General features: G+C 50.8%; 2 protein-coding genes across 4 annotated transcripts in view; one reads left to right on the top strand and one right to left on the bottom strand.

The window, feature by feature from the left end:
- Positions 1-4,789, top strand: part of SYN1 (synapsin I) — a 35,162-nt gene extending 30,373 nt beyond the window's left edge. Inside the window, exons 10-13 of one of the 2 annotated variants that reach the window (XM_059679768.1) lie at positions 1,135-1,275; positions 1,588-1,675; positions 1,774-2,368; positions 3,756-4,789. In XM_059679768.1, coding sequence (XP_059535751.1) covers positions 1,135-1,275; positions 1,588-1,675; positions 1,774-2,368; positions 3,756-3,783 — 852 coding nt within the window. In that variant the 3' untranslated portion in view covers positions 3,784-4,789. Of the gene's footprint in view, positions 1-1,134; positions 1,276-1,587; positions 1,676-1,773; positions 2,369-3,717 lie in introns of both variants that reach the window. The other variant, XM_059679767.1, reaches the window with a different exon arrangement.
- Positions 4,780-17,382, bottom strand: ARAF (A-Raf proto-oncogene, serine/threonine kinase). Of its 2 annotated transcripts, none has more exons than XM_059679769.1 (16): positions 17,249-17,382; positions 15,330-15,484; positions 15,060-15,163; positions 14,217-14,319; positions 13,969-14,123; positions 13,753-13,851; positions 11,044-11,200; positions 10,917-10,944; positions 10,694-10,839; positions 10,399-10,601; positions 7,797-7,973; positions 7,649-7,695; positions 7,003-7,121; positions 6,661-6,792; positions 5,559-5,693; positions 4,780-5,361 (listed from the first exon to the last, which is right to left on the bottom strand). In XM_059679769.1, exons 2-16 carry the CDS (start codon positions 15,423-15,425, stop codon positions 5,227-5,229), a joined length of 1,836 nt encoding a protein of 611 aa, XP_059535752.1. In that variant the 5' UTR covers positions 15,426-15,484; positions 17,249-17,382; the 3' UTR covers positions 4,780-5,226. The 2 variants fall into 2 exon arrangements, with proteins under 2 accessions (XP_059535752.1, XP_059535753.1); XM_059679770.1 differs by having other exon boundaries at positions 11,044-11,185.
- Between the last annotated feature and the right edge of the window lie 883 nt (positions 17,383-18,265).

Raw genomic sequence — 18,265 nt, 5'->3', positions numbered from 1 at the left:
CTTGAAGAGTTGAAGTGCTTGGTAAACAGCAGCACTTCATGCATGATAATGCAGTTTGTAAACATTGGTGCCATTTGCAAAGCACTTCCTGAACTCTAAACACATTATATCTCCCGTATGTGTCAAGGGCAAGGAGCTTTGTAAACCACAAAGTTCCTTGTAAAGGACAGAGCAGGGATGGGCAAGTGTTTTCTGGAAAGGGCCAGGCGGTGCACATGTCAGGCTTTGTGGGCCATATAGGAACTATGAGTTACAGTTGAGTAGGTTGAAGCTACTCAACTGCAAAAGCAGCCATAGACAACATATTTTTTTTCACTTTTTTAAAATGATTTTTTACAGAGAGGAAGGGAGAGGGACAGAGAGCCAGAAACATCGATGAGAGAGAAACATCGATCAGCTGCCGCCTACACCCCCGCCACTGGGGATGTGCCCACAACCAAGGTACATGCCCTTGACCAGAATTGAACCTGGGACCCTTCAGTCCTCAAGCTGATGCCCTATCCACTGAGCAAAACTGGTCAGGGCTAGACAACATTTTTTAAAAAAAATGTGTGGCCCTAGTCAGTTTGGCTCAGTGGATAGAGTGTCAGCTTACAGACCCAAGGGTCCCAGGTTCAATTCCCAAGGGCACGTACCTCAGTTGCAGGCTCCTCCCCAGCCCGGGCAGGAGGCAACCAATTGATGTGTTGCTCTCACATTGATATCTCTCTCTGTCTTTTCCTCTCTCTTCCACTCTAAATCAATGGAAAAAATATGCTTGGGTGATGATTTTTTTAAAAAATCTGTAGCTGTGTTCCACTAAAACTTTTTTTGGCATAATTTTCACAACATGAAATCTTCTTTTGCTTTTTTTTCAACCATTGAAAAATGTAAAACCCATCCTTAGTTCAGGGCCCCTACCCTACAAAAACCAGGTGTAGCCTGGAGGTCCTAATTTGCTAGGACAGCACCTCATCAGCTGTCAGTACCTCCCTAGTAGGAGACAAGCCTTCCTCACACTCTCAATCGGTGTCTCTCAGACTGAAGCTCGTTTCCTTGGCAGCCACTGTGCCCTCTGCCAACTTAAAGCACTTAGTCACTGTAACCCTCACATGCACTTCCTCCTCTTTCCTCACTGGGTGTTTTCTCTCCCAGGTGGTGGGCTCCTCCATGCCGCTCATTGGTGACCACCAGGATGAAGACAAGCAGCTCATCGTAGAGCTCGTGGTCAATAAGATGGCCCAGGCCCTGCCCCGGCAGCGGGATGTCTCCCCTGGCAGGGGTTCCCACAGCCAGGTCAGCTACTGGTGGGCAGGCCAGCCCTAGCTCCAGAGCTAAACAGCAGCAGGCTAAGGGCATCACCATGACGCATGTGATCACAATGACCAGTTGTGTTCAAAATGGACAAATAGCTGCTAACCTGACTTCCCTGAGTGCTTCCCGAACCCCTCCCCTGGGGGACCCCCCCCAATAACCTGATGTCCCCCTCAGCTCAGCCACAAACAGGGCAACACCCAGCACACAGGGATCCCCTGTTATTCTGATTGGCTGATGCTTCACTGGCTGGTAGCTATTTTTAACCTCTCCTGTTCCACTCCTCTACCGCAGACTCTGTCCCCAGGGGCCCTACCCTTGGGCCGCCAGACCTCCCAGCAGCCCTCGGGTCCCCCGGCTCAGCAACGACCCCCACCACAGGGTAAGTGAGGGGCCGAATTACCGGTGCCTACCCTCCAGCAGCCCCCTACCTCTCACTTGCTGGCTCTCACATGTGAACTCTTTTTCTCTGTCGCTCAGGTGGCCCTCCACAGCCGGGCCCAGGCCCCCAACGCCAGGGACCTCCGTTGCAGCAGCGCCCGCCCCCACAGGGCCAGCAGCACCTTTCAGGCCTTGGACCCCCAGCTGGCAGCCCCCTGCCCCAACGCCTACCAAGTCCCACATCAGCGTCGCAGCAGCCTATGTCCCAAGCTCCACCACTGACCCAGGGTCAAGGCCGCCAATCCCGGCCAGTGGCAGGAGGACCTGGGGCCCCTCCAGTAGCCCGCCCACCTGCCTCCCCATCTCCCCAGCGCCAGGCAGGCCCCCCACAGGCTACCCGTCAGACATCCGTCTCTGGTCAGGCTCCACCAAAGCCCTCAGGGGCTCCACCGGGTGGTCAGCAGCAGCGCCAGGGCCCACCCCAGAAGCCGCCAGGCCCTACTGGCCCCACCCGCCAGGCCAGCCAGGCGGGTCCCATGCCCCGCACTGGGCCACCCACCACGCAGCAGCCTCGGCCCAGCGGTCCAGCGGGGCCTGGGCGTCCCACCAAGCCACAGCTGGCCCAGAAACCTAGCCAGGATGTGCCGCCACCTGCCACGGCTGCTGCCGGGGGACCCCCGCACCCCCAGCTCAAGTAAGGGGACCCCTCAGCAGCCCTTGCCTTGCTGCTCACAAAACCTGCCCCTGCACCAGGAGAGCAGCCCCAGCTCCCCAGCTCCTCAGACCCAGATCCCATCCAGGGGTCCTGAGAGCTCTCTCTCCAGGCTGTGCCAGACCCCTCCCCCAAACTATCACCTCTTTCAGTCCACAGAGGCTCTTGCCTTCCATCCCAGGTTCTTTTCCCTCCATCCAAGAGATTTGGTGCCAGAATCCCAGAGAAACCCCACTTTCAGTTCAGAGTCTTCCCAGTCCCCTCCTCCAGCCCAGGCACCTAGCTGAGCCTCCTTCAGTATCTCCCTGCCCACCAAGTCCTCCTCCCAAATCCTCCTCCCATCTCAGAGCCTTCCTGGCCAAACGAATCCTCCTTGACTCCTCCAAGCCCAACCTGACTCCTCCCAGCCAATGCCCCCACCCACCCCTACCACCCAGTTCAGTCCTCCTATGTCACATCACACTCTTTCCAGTCAGCCCCATAGTTTTCCTACAGTGTAGGCCAGCGATTTTCAACACACTTTTCATCTCATGGCATAAACTAATCACTAAAATTCTGCGGCATACCAAAAAATATTTTTGCCAATGTGACCAAAAAAAAAAAAAAAATAGGTATAACTTTCATTCACACCAGACAGCTATTGTGTTGCCTCTGTTGTCATTTAAAAAAAAACTGACAATCTAAGGAAAAAGAGGTTGGTCCCCTAACTACATAGTCACGTATTGCATATTTTAAAATTCTTGTAGCACACCAGTTGAAAATCGCTGGTCAGGCTCCTTTCTGGTCTATCCCCAAATCCTCCTAAGTCTATCTCAGTCTCCTCCCAAGTCATCACACCATCCTCTGCCTCTTCCTGTCCGTTCCAGACCTGCTCCCACCTTAGCTCAAAAGTCCTCACTGCCCTACCCAACTGCTCCCCCTTAGATTTGTCCCTCCCAGCCTGTCCTTGGTATAAGCCCCCTCCCTCCTGGACTCCTTACCCTTAGACTGGATACCTCCCTGTCCATCTTCATCTTTCTATCAAATTCCTCCCAGTCTATCCCAGATTTGAAGAGAAGATTCAGTCCAAGACTCTTCCCATTAATCCCAGACTTCTTTACCTTAGATCCCAGTGCTCCTGGCCTGGACCAGGGCTCCCCAACTCCCACCTGATAACCCATAAGGGACCAGGACCATGCTGATGGGGGGGGAGGGTCACAGGCACCGCCCCAGGACCAGAGGGACAGGGCTGGGGCTGGGGCTGGGCCTGGGGTAACATTGTGTTTCTCTCCCCCTCCTCCCTTCCTCTTCTCCCCTTCCTCCCACACCTCCTCCACCTTGTCTCTCTCTAGCAAATCCCAGTCTCTGACCAATGCCTTCAACCTTCCAGAGCCAGCCCCGCCCAGGCCCAGCCTTAGCCAGGACGAGGTGAAAGCTGAGACCATCCGCAGCCTGAGGAAGTCTTTCGCCAGCCTCTTCTCCGACTGACACCCCACCCTGAGAACCCCCAATATCCCTGGGTAACCCCTCTCTGGGCCCTGAATCCACTTCTCACTTTTGGAATCTCCAACTCCCTTGAGAAGCCCTCTCCTGGTTCACCAAGATCCTTCTTCTCATTCCTTAGAATGCCCACGTCCCTAGGGAAACCTCACTTCTGGTCCTAAACCTATTTGTCATGTTTGGAATTCCCAAATTCTTGGGAAGCCCATTCCTGGTCACCTCCAAATTCCTGAGGACCTCCACTCCCAAAGTATGGTTTCCTTTCCAGAAGTTCCCGAACACCAGGCAACCCATTCTGGCCCTACACCACAGAGTCCCCTCCTGGGGTCCTGAAATTCCTTGAAAACCATACTCCTGGTCTGAGATTGCTCAAGCACACTTAGTTCCCCACCAAAATTTCCCAAATCCTTAAGAAACCCCTACCTTTCAGCTCTCTTTCATGGATCTCCCATTTCTGGAGACCCACCTCTTCCAATGCCACCACCCAGTCCCATAAGGATTTCCCTTCACCTCCTCTCCCAACTCTATTCAATACATTGGGAGCTCCTCCCACTGGTAGGACCCCTCAGTTCCCCAGGGACCCCTGCCCCACTTTCCTGCCTCTGACAGCTCTCTTTAAATATGCAAACACCACCCATCCTCCCAGAATCCTTTGCACATGAAAGGCCAGTGGTCCCCCACTTCCCCACCTTTGCTGTGATGTCTGTGTCTGTGACTGACGTGGCCTCCTCTCGTGGCGTGCTTGGCATATGTGGTCCTCGTTCATCGTGCCGCCTGTGGTGATGCGTGCAGTGGCGCTGTTTGTGTGGTCTGCACCTTCCCCCAACCTCCACTCCTTGCCTGGACTCACCCCCATCCCTCAGCGGCTCTGAACCCCACGAGAAGAGTCGGGAAGCAAAATAAACAAGCAAAGGCCCAGCAGAATTCTGTGCTTCTTGGTGAAGAAAGGGGGGAGTCCTTGAATGACAGGGGAGACACAGAAGGGACCCCCCAAATCCACATGGGGTGCTGGAGACCCCAAAATCCAGTGGAAGGCACATCGGGCACAAATTCCAGAGAGGTTTCTGAGTGGAATCCCTGCTACAAATCCCAGCCATTGTAGATGGAAGAGCTCCCAAATTTAGAAGTATCCCCAAAGTCAAGAGAAAACTGAACTATGGATGAGGCTGTGGTCTCAATCTTTTGGGGTCCCCCCAGTTCCAGAGAAATTGGAAAACACATGGGGACCCCCTCATCTCCCAGGGCAGAAATGGGGAATCCTGAGGCAGTATCAGGGCAAAGATGGAACATTGATTGGTTGGTGAGCAAGGCTCCTTGGTGTAGAAGGCTGAGATTGGTTCCCTGGTGGCTGGGGGCGGGGCCTAAGGCACAAGGCGGGCTGCGCTGAGTAGGCAGGCGGGCAACTCATCAGCCTGGGTGCGATGCAAGGAGGGTTCGGAGGCACTCCGTTCAATCTTGGGGAGTGACCGCTGCAGCAGCTCAATGGTGGCCAGGATCTAGGGGCAGGGTAGCATGAGGAGGGGAATCCAGTCACACAGGCACCCCAATACCACCTGACCCCAACCTTACAGGGAAGTATATGCACACACATTGTATTCCTCTGAGCACTAAACACACATGGTTCACATTCACATCTCATTCCTCCTTCTCAGAGTCCCCTCCCCAGGGTATCCAGCCCTCCTACCCGGCCCACCTGGGGGAAGAGGGGCCGCTCCTCTCGCTGAAACTTGAGGCAATCAGACAGCAGGCGCCGCATGGCCTTGGGGCAGTTGCTGGAGATTTTGCTGAGGTCCGGGGACAGATAGCCACGGCCCACCATAAAGATAATCTGAGGGGGAGGGGGAGAGAAATGGCTGATCTAGGGATCTTGGCTGGAAGGCTTGGAGAATTTCAGTTCTCAAGAAACTTAGAAGGCTCCTTTGGGGGAACTGGGGATTCTGGGTATTGGGGCTCTGAGGATTGTGGTATCTTGTGAATCCACAGATTCTGGGTCTCTGAGGCCTTGCAAGGAATCTCTGCTAGCAGAACACAGGGATTTAAGCTTGAGGAAAGTCAAGGATTTCAGGTGTCTAGGGCCGAGAGGATTATGGGTCCATAGGTTTCTAGGGGGCCTAGGGACCTGGAAAGTATTGAGTCTGGGAGAAATGTGAACTTCTGGGTCTGGAGGGGGCTAAAGTATTCTAGCCCTCAGAAGCTTGTATTTCTGTGGGGGTCTGGGGCCTGAGGACTATGGGTCCATGTGGCCTGCAGGACTATTGGTGTCTGGAGTCTAGAGGATCCTCGGTTTCTGAAGGCCTGCCTTGGATCTGGACAACTGTGAAAGTCTGGGGCCTAGAGTACTGTGGATGCCAGGGCCCCAAAACCTGCCAAATACCCAAGGCCTGAAAAACTGTGGGTTTCTGTACTACAGAAGCACAGAGGAATTCTGTTTCTGGGAGAAGTGAGATTCTGGGCTTTGGGGACTTGCAGGATTTTGAGTACAAGGACTACGAGCCAAAGAACTGGTAGTTGTCGAGGGGTCCAGAGGACTTCTGGGTGTTGGGGGGCTGAAGGGGTTTCTGAGCATAGGAGATTCAGGAGTTTCTGAACTTTGAGGACCCAGAAGATTGTGGCTGTGGGGGAAGGGGATTCTGGGTACAGGAGATCCAGAGGATTGTGGGAGTTTTAAGCGCAGAAAATTTGGGGTTTCTGGAGGAAATGTGGCATTCTTGGTCTGTGCAAAGGAGAAAATCTGGGGTTTAGGGGCTGAGGGGGTACCTTAGCCTGGGAAATTACAGGTAAGGCGTGGGGCTCACCTGGTCACGGCTGCCAATGTGGCTATAAGGCAAGGAGCCGGTCATGAGCTCGTAGAGCACAACCCCATAGGCGTAGACATCCGACTGGAAACTGTAGGGGTTCGGGTCCTGCATACGGATCACCTCAGCCGCCTTCGATAGGCCAGACCAGGCAGGAGAACCATGAAGGTCAGCCAATGGCTGGCCCATAGTCCCAGGTCCCGCTAGCCACACTGGGTACAACTCAGAGTCACCCACATGAGGGGAAACGTGAGCAGTCCAAACAGGCATCCCTATCCCCACTCAGCACCCCATGGCCCAGCCCTGCAGCCCATGGCCCTACATGCCCCTGGCCCAACTCACCATCCACAGCACAGAGCCTGAGGGCTGCTCCAAGGGCTGAGCCCCGCTCCATCTTGTCTTCACCGTGGCCAGGCCGAAGTCGCCGATCTTCACTGTGAGCCCCTCATGTAGGAAGATGTCCACCGTGGTCAAGGGTCACTACAAGACTCCCAATAGCCACACCTCTCACCCTGACTAGGAGGCTCTCATTAACACCTCCAAACCAGTCATGCCTCTAACCCTGACCAGAAGTCCCACAATGCCACACAAACCCACCACAACCTGACTTGAGTGGGAGCTCCAATTAGTGCCCCCTACACTTGGCCCCTTGACTTCTGAATAGGAAGCCCCTCTAAGGGCACCCATACCCACCATACCTGTGACCCTGATCAGGAACTCGCTATAATGCCTTCCACAACTGCCACACAAACTCTGACCAGAGTGCCAAGAACAGCACCCGAACAAGCCACAACTCCAACTCCTGACCAGGAGACCCTACTAAAGGCTCCTCACCAGCCACAGCTCTGCCACCTGGCAAGGGCCATGTGACACATGCCCCTCCCTATTCATCCTCCGCCACCGCCACCGCCACCCCCACCCCCAGCACAAGACACATCTCTCTAAGTCCTCACCCAACCCCAGCTCTGAGACAGGGACAGATAGATACTGTTAGACTTGAGATCCCGGTGGATGATGTTCTTGGCATGGAGGTAGCTGTGGGGGTGGAAGTGGGTGGCAAATTGGCTGGGGGCTACCTCATCTCCCTCCCCCAGGTTCCCCAGCCCCCTTCCTAGTCCCTAGGCCAGGAGGCTCACTCCATGCCCTGGGCAGTCTGCCGGGCCACATCAATGAGCTGGACCATGTCGAAGCGTGTGTCGGCCACATGCAGGTGGTGGTAGAGGCTGGAGCCCTCGCACCACTGTGTGATGATGGCGAACCCTGGCCGGGTCATGAAGCCCATGAACAGCAAGATGTTGACATGACGTGTCTTCCTGCAGGCAGGGAGGGAAAAGAGGAACTGTCATTCACTTTCTGAGCATTACGAATATGCTGTTCACTGCCCTCTCCTGTCATCATTTCCACCCTGCCTTTTAGGAAGCTCAGGGCCAGACCTAGTCAGATTCAATGACTATGTGAGATATCTTTGCTGGGCTGATTCGGAGCTGGGGCTTACGTTCTGAGCTTCTTCATCTGAGTCTCCCAACAAAAGCAGGAGGGATGGATGACTACCCTCAACCCTCTGCCACCCAGTAGGGTCTTAATCACCAACACCTGCCATACCTCTGACCCTGACCATTATCTGGGCCTGTGACCATTCTACAAACAAGAAAGTGGAATGCCAACTTATCAATATTATGCTATAGCCGTGTAATACTGATAAATGCCAGGTAAAAATATCAGTGATGTGATTATATCGGATTGATCACCACAAGAGACTTAGCAGTAAGGAAGTTGGGCTTTGGACTCAAGTGAGATCCTATGTTCCAATCCAGGCTTCCCCAGGTACTCACTGTGCAACCTCAGGAGGACACTTACTAGTAATCTGTGTCTCATTTTCCTCAAATGTGATAATTATATTAGCTATCTTTTGCAGATGTTGGGAGGAGTGAGTAAATAATCTGTAAGGCACATACAACAGCACCGAACACAAGTAAGCCCTCTGTAAAGGTCACTGTCCTTGTTATTGCTCCTAGGCACCTGGCTCTACCTCACGGGAACTCTGTCACATATGAATAGATCAACCCTAATTTAGAAGAAAACCTTCATTCCTTATAGAAGGATTAACTGCAGTGATGGTAGCACAAGTGTAAATACAGTTGACCCTTGAACAGCATAGGCTTGAACTGCACAGATCCCCTTATACATGGATATTTTCCATAAATTACCTGTACAGTTTTCGATCTGAGGTTGGGAGTCCACGGATTCCGAAATCTGACTGTATGCACTGATCTACACCATTTTATATAAGGAATTTGAACATCTGAAGATTTTTGTATCTGTTGTTGACTGTGCAGGGAGGTCGGCACCCCTTACCCCCACACTGTTCAAGGGTCAACTGTAACATCAGTGATGCTCTGCGATTTTGCCATGTCAGAGCCGATAACAGCACATAAGCATTCTTCATGGCAGTTAAAACATTAATGTAATGCAAATTAACAGCATGCTCAAATCATTGCTATTTCACAGAGGAAAAAAGTTTTCTTACTATGGCATCCATTATGAGGATAAATATTAAAATAGCACAAGACGTTAGAACATCAACTCTAACACAACTGTGCTCATCTGTCAGAGAGGAAAGCCCATGCCAGCAAGCCTTGCAGTGCGAGTAACTAGAGCGGCAAAAAGGGAACACTCAGCACAAATGAGCTAATATAGTATTAATGACATGTTAAGTAGAGCAACTACAATCATTAATTAAACAATAATTAAATTATGGTTATGATTATAGTTAATACTGTTGACCCTTGAGCAACACATGGGTTAGGAGCACTGATCCCCCATGCAGTTAAAAATCCACATATAGTTTTCAACTCCCTAAAACTTAACTACTAGTAGCCTACTGTTGACCAGAAGTCTTACTGATAACATAGTTGATTGACAAATATTTTGTATATTATATACTATATATACTATATTCTTACAATAATATAAGCTAGAGGAAAGAAACTGTTAAGAAAATATGAGGAAGAGAAAATACATTTACAGTATGGTTGAAAAAAGGCCCACGTATAAGTGGATCCGTGTTGTTCAAGGGTCAACTGTAATACTATTCTTTAAATAATGGCATTATCATAATATATTAATGACAAGAATGCAAGACAATAAGCATAATACTAATGACACAGTACAAGCAGAGGAGAAAGGATGCAAGCCTTCCTGGCAATGCAGTTAACTAGCATTATGCTATTCATGTAAGCGCACTCTATGGTGTTAATGTCCTATGGCAGGGGTTGGGAATGCCAGGCCCTTGGGCCATAGATGGCCCGAGAAATCATTTGGTCTGGCCCTGCCAAGGCATTAGGGGTGAGTTAATTATATGTCTGACCTAATTTTCAAGTTGATAATTTTGTATGGTTTTCAAATGATGTTATCAATATCCAAATGGCCCTTGGCAGAAAAAAGGTTCCCCACCCCTGCCCATTTCACAGCAGGCAAACAAGACCCACGTTTTAGAGCCAGAGCTGTTAATTAATGTCAGTATTAACCCAAACACAAACAATCACATCATCAGAGGTCCTCTAGACATACCTGTTTCCCAGAGGGGAGAGGGACACTCTTGATACAACTTAATGTTTATGGTTGCAACGACACAAACACAGGTGATGTGCAGAAGCGCCCGGGCATGGCCTTTCCCTGGAGGTGCCAAGGCCATGCCCACTGCCCTCTCCCCGCTTCCACACACACGTGCAATCTCACCTGAGCACCTGCATCTCGTTCTTGAAGGCCTGGGCCTGCTCAGCTGTGGGTTGGGCCACCTTGAGCACCTTCACAGCCACATCGCCATGCCACCGCCCGCGAAACACGGTGCCAAACGAGCCCGTCCCGATCCTCTTCAGCAGCTGCACCTCACTGGGTGGCACCTCCCAGTAATAGCCCGAGTCCCGGTACCCCAGATTCTTCTGTGGGCCACATGGGCGGCATCTCAGGGGCCTGCCCACATCCCTTATCGCTCAGCCTGTGGTGCCCCCCACAGGTTCCCCCTGGAGCTTACCACTTTCTTCTTGTCATCAGCCAAGGACTTCCTCTCCCGCTGTTCTGAGGGGGACTTGGAATGTGGGGACTTCCTCCCTGAGGACACACTAGCCGGGCTGGGGCTCCCCCGGGGCACTCCATCACTGCCACCTCTACTACCAGCAGCTGTGGTTTTGAAGAGGATGTGAGTGGAGGCAAGTAGGATGCAGGGGGGCTCAAGGCACAGGTAGCGGGGGGCTCACCTTCAGCGTTGAAACTCTGGGCAGCGAGCTGGAAGAAGAGGGAGAGCAGTCAGAGAGAAGTGGAGGCCAACAGGAATGGCTCCCCCTCTGCCTTGTGGTTCCCCGTGACTGCCCCCTCGACACCAACCTGGATGAGACTGGAGTCCAGGGGGGTTGTGGTGCTGACCATATGGACGTTGGGAGTAGACGTGGAGCGGATGCGCTGCAGGGGGGCGTTGGCCGTGGCAGGAAAGGGGAAGTGTTCAGGGTCTCGGTGCTGGGAGCTGGAGCTGCCAGGGGAGAGACTTGAAATCACTGTCTAATGAATGGGAGGACCAGTCAAGCCGCCCCCCACTCCTGCCCCATCATAAACATGTGATTAGCTCACACAGAGCAAACATTCACTGTTAGTACTATCATTCATTTGTTCAAGAAACACTTATTGAGCACCTGCTGTATGCCAGATACCATGCTACGTATTGAGAAAAACTGTGGGCAAAACAAAAGTTTTTACCCTCATGGGGCTAATGTTCCAGTAGGGAAAGAGAAAAGAAAAGAAAAAAAAGAATACTTAATGTGTCTGATGGTGATAGGTGCAATAAAGGAAAAAATAAAGCAAAATAAGGAGACAGAAAGTGTCACTGGTGATGTCAGGAAGGGCTTCTCTAAGGAGGTGACATCTGAGGAAAGACCTAAAGGAGGGACAATGAGCCACACTGACAGTGGAGGAAAGAGTAATATATAATACTTTATAACTATATGTACTATTCAAATATATCATGTGTTATATGATATATATGATTTATATTAAAATTATAATGTTTCAAACTATACATATTATGTTATACTAGAGGCCTGGTGCACAAGATTTGTGCACTGGAGGGGTGTCCCTCAGCCCGGCCTGCGCCCCCTCGGGGGATGTCTGCCTGCTGGCTTAGTCCCGATCCCCCCCTGAGGATTGGGCCTAAGCCAGCAGTCAAACATCCCTCTTGCAATCCAGGGCTCTCCCAGTCTGGGACCCCTCGCTCCTTACTGCCCGCCTACAGCAGAGGCAGGAGAGGCTCCCACCACCACTGCACTTGCCAGCCACTAGCTGAGCGGCACTCCTCCTGTGGGAGCGCACTGACCACCAGGAGCAGCTCCTGTATCGAGCGTCTGCCCCGTGGTGGTCAGTGCACATCATAGTGACTGGTTATTCCGCCATTCAGTTGATTTGCATATTAAACCTTTATTATATAGGATATGCTATATGTACATGTTATACGTATATGTATATGTATATATATGACATTACAAAAATTCTTTTTTTGTTGTTAATCTTAAGCCAAGGATACTTTTCCATGGATTTTTAGAGAGAGTGGGAGAGGGAGAGACAGAGAGAAACATCAATGTAAGAAAGACATATATATTGGTTGCCTCCTGCATGATGGAGCCTGCAACAAAGGTATATGCCCTTGACCAGAATCAAACCCAGGACCCTCTAGTCCATGGTCCGATGCTCTATCCACTGAGTCAAATCAGCTAGGGCACAAAAGTATTTCTTTTTAAAATATATATGTATTTTTATTGATTTCAGAGAGGAAGGGGGAGGGAGAGATAGAAACATCAATGATAAGAGAATCATTGATCAGCTGCCTCCTGCACACCCCACACTGGGGATGGAGCCCACAACCCGGGCATGTGCCCTTGACTGGAATCGAACCTGGGACCCTTTAGTCTGCAGGCCAACACTCTATCCACTGAACCAATCCAGCTAGTGCCACAAAAGTATTTCTTAATGTTCCCCCCCACTATCCTAAAATGAAATTCATACATAATTCATCCCATAATTAAAAATAACATAATGCCCTAACTTTATTATTTTATATATTACATAAAAACATCTGTTCTACATTATATAAAAAATATAAATCTAACACATGATACATTAACATATACCATATAAATATAGATGTTATAAGATATATAATAGACATATAAAATGCACATGTTATAAACTTTTGATATATTAGAGCAATAATGTATTTTTATATAGAAATACTTAACATAAAGGAGAAATAAAAGGGAACTTATAATAAAATAACATGTATTTCAAACTGGAAAGGCTTGAGCATAAACATATACATGTTTATAATGAATAAGAACTTATACCCTTCTTCCAAGCACTGGACACATCTTAATTCACTTAACTCTCACCAGAACGATATGTGGTAAAAAGTATCATTATCCCCTCTTTACAGATGAGAAATCTGAGGCCTAGAAACATTGGGTGATTTACTTCAGGTCCCAAAGCTTGATGCCCTTACCTACACTTGTAGGTGCTCAGCAAATGTTTGTCAAGTAAATGAAGAATGCTTGTGGTTGGCATTCTCTCTCTCTGTCTCTCTGGAGCACACCTGGCATTTTCCCCCTCTTCTTCCCTCAGGGTGCTCTCTCTCTCTCCTAAGCTCCAAGAGCCCTTCTTTTGCCTCTATAATTTGTGTCCTGAGCCCCCACAGCCCAGATGGCTCACTTTTTCTACCTCTGTGACTTTCTTTTACTTTATTTATCTTTTTTTTTAAAATCCTCATCCAAGAGGCAGGGGGAAAGAGAGAGGACATTGATGTGAGAAACAGCCATCAGTTGCCTTCCATACATGCCCTGACCAAGGATCGAACCTGAAACCCAGCTATGTGCCCTGACCAGGAATTGAACTGGCAACCTTTTGGTGCACGGGATGATGCTCCAACCAGCTGAGCTACCCAGGCAGGCTCTGTGACTTCCCAAATAAACTTTCACTTGTAGTTGGAAAACAAATGGCTTATGGTCTCCAGATCTTTTTGTTTAGACAGCAGCCCTTCAGCTTAGGCATCCCTACCTGGAACCCTGAGGGGTTAGTGGCTCATTCAGAGGACGGTTGGAGGGAGCCTCATGCTGTCTGTAGCCTCCAGACAAATCCTGGATACTGTGGTAGTACCTTGAGGGCATTAGGGTATAGAGCAAGGGGATAAGGGTCAGCCATGTATAAGACGCTAGTGTCTGGGCATGTGTCCTCCCCACACACCCCCACCAACCCACCCCAGGCCAGGCTCACTGTCGGCAGTTGGTACTCATGTCAACACAGACTGTGGGGACCTTAGAGGAACAATGCTGGTGGAACTTGTAGCCACAGGTTTGGCAGCGGAAGCCATGGAACAGAAACTTAAGGCAGAAGTCACAGAACGCCAGGCTGAAGAACGTTTTCCGTACCTGTTGTCACAGAGCAGGGAAGGTTGAGGCCTGGTCAAGGACCCCCCTACACACACACCCAGGGTCTGCCCCCACTATCCACCCTGCACTCACAAAATTGTGCATAGTCAGTGGGACATCTTCAAGGACCTCAACAATGAGCTCCTCGCCATCCAGGGGGGCAATGGCTGTGTCCCAGGCAGTGACTGTCTTTCGCCTGCAGGAGGCAAGGAAGGGAGTGAGTAGGAGGGTGGACAGGGGCTCTGGGAAGGCAAGGAATCCCTGAAAGTCCCCCAAGTCGGATCTGTGGAGTAATACCTGGCATGTTCCATTCTTATCACAGCAACCCTAGGGACTAGTTACTATCATTGCCCCACTTCACAGATGGGGAAGCTGAGGCTCAGAGGGATAAAGTGGCTTACTTGCCTAATGCCTCAGAGATTGTGAGTGGCAGGGCAGTGTGACAAGTCCATGCTCTCACCCACAAGGTGATGAGCAAATGAGATGCTGAATTAACAACTAAGTCTCAGAAGTGCTAAGCAAGCCTCTGAAAAAAACGGCTGATGAGGCATCAAAACAACAAATAAAAAGCAATGTGTGAATTGAGTAAAAATTTAAGGAACCCCAGAATAAACGACTCAGCAGACAGAATATGGGAAAGCAGAGGTAGGAGAGAGCTGACAAATCAATGAAATAGCAAAAGAACAAAATAAATGAACAAAATAGATGGAGCAGGTGAAGACTTGTTGGGGACCAAGCAGAGAGTGTGTTGCTGACCTTACAGGCCAATGAACTAATGAAGTAATGAAACACAAGCTGGTTGGACTCACGGATTCACTGAACTAAGGGAAGACTAATGGAGACTCTAGAACAGCGTGAAGAAGGAGTCACATGACTCTAAGGAGGGGATAGGAGACTGGGCAGCCAGAGGGCAATGTGTGTGTTTGCCACACTTACCCTTCGATGAGTCGGTAGACCACGCAACAATCCTGATTGAGACCCCGCACCTTGAGAGCCTTGTCTAGAGAGTCGTAGACACTCATGCCATCCCGGACAGTCACCTGTGTAGATGGGGGGTGGGGGGGGGTGTTAAAGCCCTACTGGGATCCCAGCCAACTCTCCTATCCCTTGGCGAAATCTTCCAACCATCCCTAGCTACCCTTCTGATCCAAGATTTACAACTGGGTCCATCTGCACCCCTGCCAGTTGTGCTCCCATCAGACTCACCACTGTGCGTTGCTTGTTGGGCAGGTACACTTTGACGGTGCCCACTGCCCGGGACGGCTCGGCCCCGTTGGCAGGGGGGCCCCGTGGTGGCTCCATGGAGCCTAGGACTTTGTCAAGATGGGCTAAGGTGGGGCTGGGCAGGTGCCATGGGGCTCCTAGAAGACAGAGAGGGAAGTCAGTAGTCCAATAATGATAGTCTGGAATCACAGCGGCAGGAGACAAAAAATGTCAATCTGCAGGCTCCACATCAACCCCAGCAGCCTCATTTCCACAAAGCTGTCCAAGGGAACCTAGTAACACCTTGAAGTCGGTCCAGTTCCTCCTCTGTTCAGCTCTGCCAAGGTCCCTGCATGGGGCCAGGTGGGGGTGTGATAACACAATGAGAGACAGCACACACTGTCCTGGAGGGCACAGGAGTACAAAGTCTGCTGGGGACTAATGGAGAAGTCAGCACGCACTGCACTGGGGTATGCCAGATACATAATGGGCATGAACAGGCTATCCTGCCTTTTATAAAAATATTTTTTTTATTAACTTCAGAGAGGAGGGGAGAGGGAGAGTGGGATAGACACATCAATAATGAGAGAGAATCATGATCAGCTGCCTCCTACACGCCCCCTACTGCAGATCAAGCTCACAACCTGGGCATGTGCCCTGATGGGAATTGAATCGTGACCTCCTGGTTCATAGGTCAAAGTTCAATCACTGAGCCACACCAGCTGGGCTGTCCTGCCTTTTTAATGGAGAAGGGGGTTACCAAATCCTGTGCTGAAGGAAAAGTCACACACAGGGTGAAGGGGAACAAATGGGAGATCATCAGATGTCGCCCTTTGGGGAAAAATGGGAATTGCACCAGAATGTTCTTAAGGGTCCTGCGGCCATCCCTAAGCCCTGGGCAGTAATGATGGTAGGCTCCCAGGCACTGTTAGGTGGCTAAAGAGAGTCACCAGACTGTGACAGGAAGTTCACAGAGGATCAGCAGACACTATGCTGAAGGAGATGTTAGCAAAGGTCACTAGAGACTCTAATGGGCAGAAGAGTGGACAGTGGTCATCAGCAGACATTGTCAGGTGGGTAATGGTGCATTACCAGTCATTGCTGAGGTCAGGTGAATGGGAGTCAAGCAGGGAGGCTCCAAAAGGATCCCTGTCAGCCCTGGCTGGTTTGGCTCAGTGGATAGAGCATCAGTCTGGACTGTAGGGTCCCGGGTTCCATTCCAGTCAAGGGCACATGCCCTGGTTGCGGGCTCGATCCCCAGTAGGGGGCGTGCAGGAGGCAGCTGATCCATGATTCTCTCATCATTGATGTTTCAATGTCTCTCTCCCTCTCTAAAAATCAATCAAAATATAAAACAAACAAACAAAAACCAAAGGATCCCTGTCAACGAATGAACGGGTCACAGACATACTAGTATTTCTGGTGACAATGGAAGAAGTTAGGGTGGGTTAAGGAGGCGTAAAGGGAGAATCCTCAAACATTCTCCTGGTGGGTGAGACACTGATCCAGAATAATAAAGCGAGTAGTGAGCCCGTCTCCACTCACTGTCCGTTGTTGGTAAGGAAGGGTCATCAGATACCTTAAGGAGGTTTAGCGGGGATCCCGGTACAGCACACCACAGCCCAAGACCCATTCGCACGGCCCCGCCCACCGAGGGCCTTCCACTCTGCGCAGGCGTGCTACCACTCTCAGCGGGCGAAACCACCCCCCGCAGCCTGGCCCCCCGGACGGACTCCTGTCCACCCACCACTACCCCCGGCTATCGACGATGGTCTCGCCCCGGGTCAAACCACTCCTCCGGTTCCGGGTGGGGGGTGCCGGGGCCCAGGCGCAGTCACCCTGGAGCTAAGCTTTCGGTCCCGGCTGTCTGTCCAAGCCCGACGATCGCTCCAGAAACCTAACCCTGCCGGGCCCGCCCTCACCTGTCAGGCCGCAGCGGCCGCCGCCGCCTCCATCTTGAGCCTGTCTTCTTGTTTCCTCGTAAAGTCCGCCTCCACCGCCCCTCGGGCTGTCGCCATTGGCGCCGCAGGACTCAGTCCTCTATTCTTATTGGATAAGCGTCACGTCTGTCAAGGCAGGACCGGCGGAATGTGGATCGTGTTCCGGATTGGGAGGGGCCGCTTGAAACGTCAGGGTCGGGGGCAAATTCGCAAGGCCTGATTTGCGCAGGCGCAATCAGGAGGAAACCTGTGTGCCGCGGGCTTTAACTCCAAATGTGCCAAGGCAGAGTAAAGCAGGCTAAGTTTTCGGTCTCTTGGAGATGACTTAAAGTTTCCTGAATTTTTAAGTGCCCTTTTTGCTCCAGTGACCTGGAACCCTAAGTAGCCAGTTGGGATTTTCCTGGGTCTCAGTTTTACCGTCTTTGAAACGGGTCGGAAACACACCAAATATCTGCGACCTTTTCCAATTCTGAGAGTAATGGCCTTTGATCAGAGCCGTTCGCTAGTGTTGTCGGGCTGGGGGTCTGGCCCTAGGAGGAGCAGCCTGCTGTTCTGACAAGCTTCCGTTAGGAATGGAGTTGATAAGGGATTTGAAAGTCTGGTCATAGTTGGCCAGGTGAAGAAGGGGGCAGGGGTGGGGGGAGTGTGGGCATAGAATGGGGCACAGGCGCAGCGAAATGTGTGGAGGAATCGAAGGGTAAATACAATTTCTTTAAAAATGACTTTTACCTGGTGTCAAAAGTGAAAGAGACTTTCCACCCTCCCTTTTCTTAGAGCACTTCCTTAAAACACGGCGCGCACGCAAACACACACACACACACACACACACACACACACACACACACACACACACCAGAAATTTGTAAAATTTGTTCTGTCCCTTTGAGATGTATGTAAATCTCTTTAAAAGATAAATAGGCCTCCTGACAGTTTTATGACCCAAGAATGTTGTTCTTACTAGTAAGGGCCTTGGAGTCATCTCTTTGAAATGTAAACATC

Source organism: Myotis daubentonii, chromosome X, assembly GCF_963259705.1.
Source record: "Myotis daubentonii chromosome X, mMyoDau2.1, whole genome shotgun sequence".
NCBI lineage: Eukaryota > Metazoa > Chordata > Mammalia > Chiroptera > Vespertilionidae > Myotis > Myotis daubentonii.
This window is presented reverse-complemented; position numbering and strand designations above follow the sequence as displayed.